At 29.3% G+C, this 4,501-nt stretch overlaps 1 protein-coding gene across 1 annotated transcript in view; it reads right to left on the bottom strand.

Moving 5' to 3' along the window:
• Positions 1-3,500, bottom strand: part of LOC106471413 (BTB/POZ domain-containing protein 7-like) — a gene marked incomplete at its 5' end in the record, with an annotated part of 16,185 nt that extends 12,685 nt beyond the window's left edge. Inside the window, one exon of the mRNA XM_013932011.2 lies at positions 3,292-3,500. Coding sequence (XP_013787465.2) covers positions 3,292-3,500 — 209 coding nt within the window. The remainder of the gene's footprint in view (positions 1-3,291) is intronic.
• Positions 3,501-4,501: the final 1,001 nt, after the last annotated feature.

Raw genomic sequence — 4,501 nt, 5'->3', positions numbered from 1 at the left:
GACCCCTTTTGTAAAAATGACCAGTAAGGTGTAGGATATGGTGTTTCTGGTTATCTTGATTTTAAACATTCTCTAGTAGAAGCAGGCTTCACACCAACAGGGCTACCCTCCCATCTTTATTATTACCCACCTACTTTTTAAAAATATTGAAAAACCTGAAGATTTCTAAGATAACATGTCATTATGAGATACTTTCTTAGTATTAAAAAAGAAAAAAAAGGCTAATGTTAATTATAGTGGAGCAATTACTTGATTACCTAAGAGCATTGATTACATCGGCTAGTTTCATGACTCACAAAAATAGCCAACTAATTGAAGTTAGTGTTTCCCATTATTACTATTTTTCCTTATTCTAATAATCCAAATCTCCTAAGAAAAATTGATTAGTCAAATGTAATAGATTAATGACCCCAATGACTTATCAATTAACAAAGTCCACTAATTGCCCAGCTCTTATTTTACATGTACATCTTGAAAACTTAAAAAGTGACAACAAGAATCATAATCATAGACAAAATTTTACATTTTAAGCAAAACTGTCTAATGTTTGTCATAAGTAAAGAGATGTTACAAATATAAAGCAACTTTCTTGGTAAATACATGTACCCTTACATATACTGATGCATTTTACACTAAGATGAGCAGGAATACATAATAAAAATTATCAGACTCGCAACTGTGTAAGTTTACAAGGCTAGCTTGAATGTTTTCACCTGGATTTTTTTAATCAAGGATTTAGGTTTAAAATCCTATATTATTTCAAGTACATTTCAAAATTTATAATTTTTGAAAATATTTACATTTTATACATTTTGAACTTACATCTCTTGACTGTATAATTCAACTAGTTAAAACTCAGACTGATAAAAAAATTACACTTTTCTTTAATTATCTGAAGAGTATTTTTTTGCATAACATTTTCAACACCTGACCCCTAAGCATACATAAATATATATCAACATATGTATCTCTTAAATATCACATTCCTTTTACCAAATAAAGTCTAAAGCTTTAAGCTTAAGTAATTGTTGAACAACTTGTGTTATGAAAATTTTTAAAGTATGTAGTCTTTCTTCAAGTTTAAGATCGGATATAAAATTCACAAATGTACAAAATAAAACCTTACAACAGTATTAAGCATGGTACAAGCACAAAACTTTGGAAATACTTTCTGATCTCACAAGTTGAAGCTTGTCTTCAGAGATAGATATTGTATATTCTGACACTTATTAAAAAATGTTCATACTGATTGGGTATATTATATTGTGTTGTTAACTAAATGGCACAATAATGTATTGTGTTTGACACTGATATCAACATTATATCTTAGGTTAGTAGACACGTGTAAAAACATATCATTTTGGACTAGAAAAAATATGTATAATCAGTTGAAAGTTTTTACAAAAGATCTAGGTTTCCAATCTAAAAACTGGTTAAATGATTTTAAAACTATTGACCTGTATTACACAGCACTTTTTCAGAAAAAAATGGGGAGAAAACAGTGAAAACAAAATGTAAAAAACATACCAGTGGCATTACAATATTTTAGGTTTTTGTTAAATAATGTTCTCTCTTACACAAAACTGTGGAACTATTCCACATTTTTCCATAATAGTTCAATCGCTGAATAAGAAAAGCATAAAAGTATATATAAATAATTCTTTTGCTATAATGGCTTCTCCTTCATGTCCTGATTCTGATGGGCTCCAGTTGACATGGTGGAGCATTTTTGTTTTACTACTTAAAATTTGTTTTCAATGTGTTTATAACTAGGTTTGTAAGGAAAAACTGTACTTATGGTATCAAAATAAAAAAACTCATCAAACCTTATGTTTTAATTGTGCTATCAAATGTAATACAAATTTTAATCTGTGGCATATCTATTAAAATGTATCCTAGTAAATTACATTGTATGAAGTGACAGGCATCTGTGCATTATATTAAAGAACACTTGCTAAGATACTATAATCGTTATACTTATAAAGCATTAATGCCTCTGTACCAAGCTCTCTACAGTGACAATGGTGGGAAAAAAATAGAGAGAAAAATTTATTAGTGACCATTGCTTGTCTTGGTTTGCAGACTAGTGCTGGAATAAGTTAAGAAAACTTTTCATTCTGCCACTAAACAAAATCTCAAGTTAAGAAGAACTGACTGTAAAATACTCCTAAAACTATGAAAAGGGCATGTGATTGGTATAAATTTATGCTCCAGGTTGTAATAATTACTTCACACACCAGAAGGCAGTTACAATTTTAAGTGCATTTAAACAAAATCAAAAATGTTGAGTATGAAGCAAGCAAAACAAGGATTAAAAAAAAAAAACGAAGTTTCTTATGAAGAAGGTTGACAGCAGGAGATGGAAAGAAAAAGAGAAAGGTACCTTCCTTGAAATATCAATGCCAGATCATCTCTCATTGCTGACTGCTAGTAATATGCTGCCTTATCTCTATAGCTCTGCAATGTACACATTTCCATGTATTTGGATTCTTAGGGTCTTTTGGCAAGCACTTATCACCACAAATGAAACAATTCATAAGCTTAGCATTCAGATCATCTTTTTTTTTAGGGGTATCTCCCTGCAAAATCCCTTACATCCAGTAAGTTTCCATTTACACTGAAAGTAACTATTTAACACATAACTTAAGATACATGTATTTTGAAATTTTATTGTAATTTTGGGATCTTTTTCTAAACTTTCTTGCAGAACTTCCATGTGAAGAACATTTTTCTGTTCAACATTTGATGCAATGATTTTCCTTATTCTCACTTCTCCACCAATAATAAGTGGAATAATTTTCTAACATTTGAAGAAAGAGCTAGATGGTGTTTCTGTCATATTAATAAAGATGTGGATTAAAGTAATTATAGTATGTATTAAGACTTATACATCAGAAATCAGATTTATAATATTGCAGACACTGATTGCTTTTGAACTAAAACTTTGTGATTAGTTTTAGTCTTCTTGGTCAAATAATTGAGAAGACATCTCAATTGTTTTTTCATCTCTCTATTATACAAGATTTATGAGTGTGGAAACCAATGCTCTAACATGTCAAATGGGTATCTGTCAGAATCTTTAACAAGGCATATTGGAGAACTCATTTAGGCAAAAAATTAAATAAATAAATAAAAACTATTTGCATGTACTTTTACACTTTGCTCTATTTTCAGGGCCTGGCAACCTTACTATCAGTTAATATTATGGACTTACGAATTAATATTAACCACAATAAATTTGACAAATAAGTTTAACACTTCTTTCTATAAAACAATATAAAAATAAGTAACCTGTAGGAAATCAGAAGTGATAGCTTGTTTGAAGTGATGTTTTTCTAAATGAACAAATGTGCCCGATGCTACTAATGCTGAGAATTCTTCACGCAAATAATTCATAGCTTGACGATGAACCCACTGGGAGCCATGAGGTTGTTCACTCCACTGTAAAATCTGGCTAAGGTTCTCCTGGTTTAAACTCTCTATAAAAATATCTTCACAACCTACAAGTTACACAAATTAAGTAATGTAAACAATATAAAACATAAAAGGCTTATAAAAACATTTTAAAGACAACATTGGGACTGACCTACTTGTAAGAGTATAAATTCAGCTTTTTTTATTTGATAACTTGTATATACAAGTATAATACATGCTTGTGTGAAAATACTATAAGGTTCCTGCAAGTATGTAATTTACATATAGTCTTCTAAAAATACATAATGGTCATAAACATTTATATATATGAATATCATAACTGAGTCCCATTGGCCTAAACTAAGTCCCAGTAGTAATATATGTATATATATTACCTATATAATGAAATCTCTACAATAAATGATTAATTTTAAAAGTGATTATGTGTGCTTTACAAATTATTATTATGCAATTATTATTAACTTCAACCAAACCCTATTACATACAAAGATTAGATCTAAATATTAGCCTTGTAATTAATATAGCTAATCTAATATACCTTTCTTTCTTATAATGATTAAAATGCCTTGGTTTTCAGTTGAGGATTGCTATGTTAGTAATATTTTTGGCCATAATTCCAACAATTTCTTGTAAGGTTCAGCTTAAGAGATTTAAATTAACTCTAAATATATATACTAACCCAACAATGTAGAATAATACTCATATTGAAAATATAAAATAATATAAATAAAATATATTACATATTCTAATCAACATTTTAATGAAAGTGACATTAAAAAAATATAGTTTACAAAAACAAAAAAGTTAACATTTTCTTAAACTGAAAATGTACTTCCAATAATACTTACCTCCACTGACACTACAGCTATTTCTTGATTTCCATGGTTTCCACTCTTTGCCCACCTAAGCATTGAAAATGCTTGCTCCAGTTTTTTATACCCCACTCGAAGGCCCTTGGCAAATGTCAATTTGCAAAATTCTCCACCTACTTCAATGCACCCTCTATCCGGACACTATATATAACCACCTCATTCAGATAATGTAATCACTTTTTCGTGACATAAAC

The sequence above is a fragment of the Limulus polyphemus genome, unplaced genomic scaffold (assembly GCF_000517525.1).
Source record: "Limulus polyphemus unplaced genomic scaffold, Limulus_polyphemus-2.1.2 Scaffold4604, whole genome shotgun sequence".
NCBI classification, from domain to species: domain Eukaryota; kingdom Metazoa; phylum Arthropoda; class Merostomata; order Xiphosura; family Limulidae; genus Limulus; species Limulus polyphemus.
This window is presented reverse-complemented; position numbering and strand designations above follow the sequence as displayed.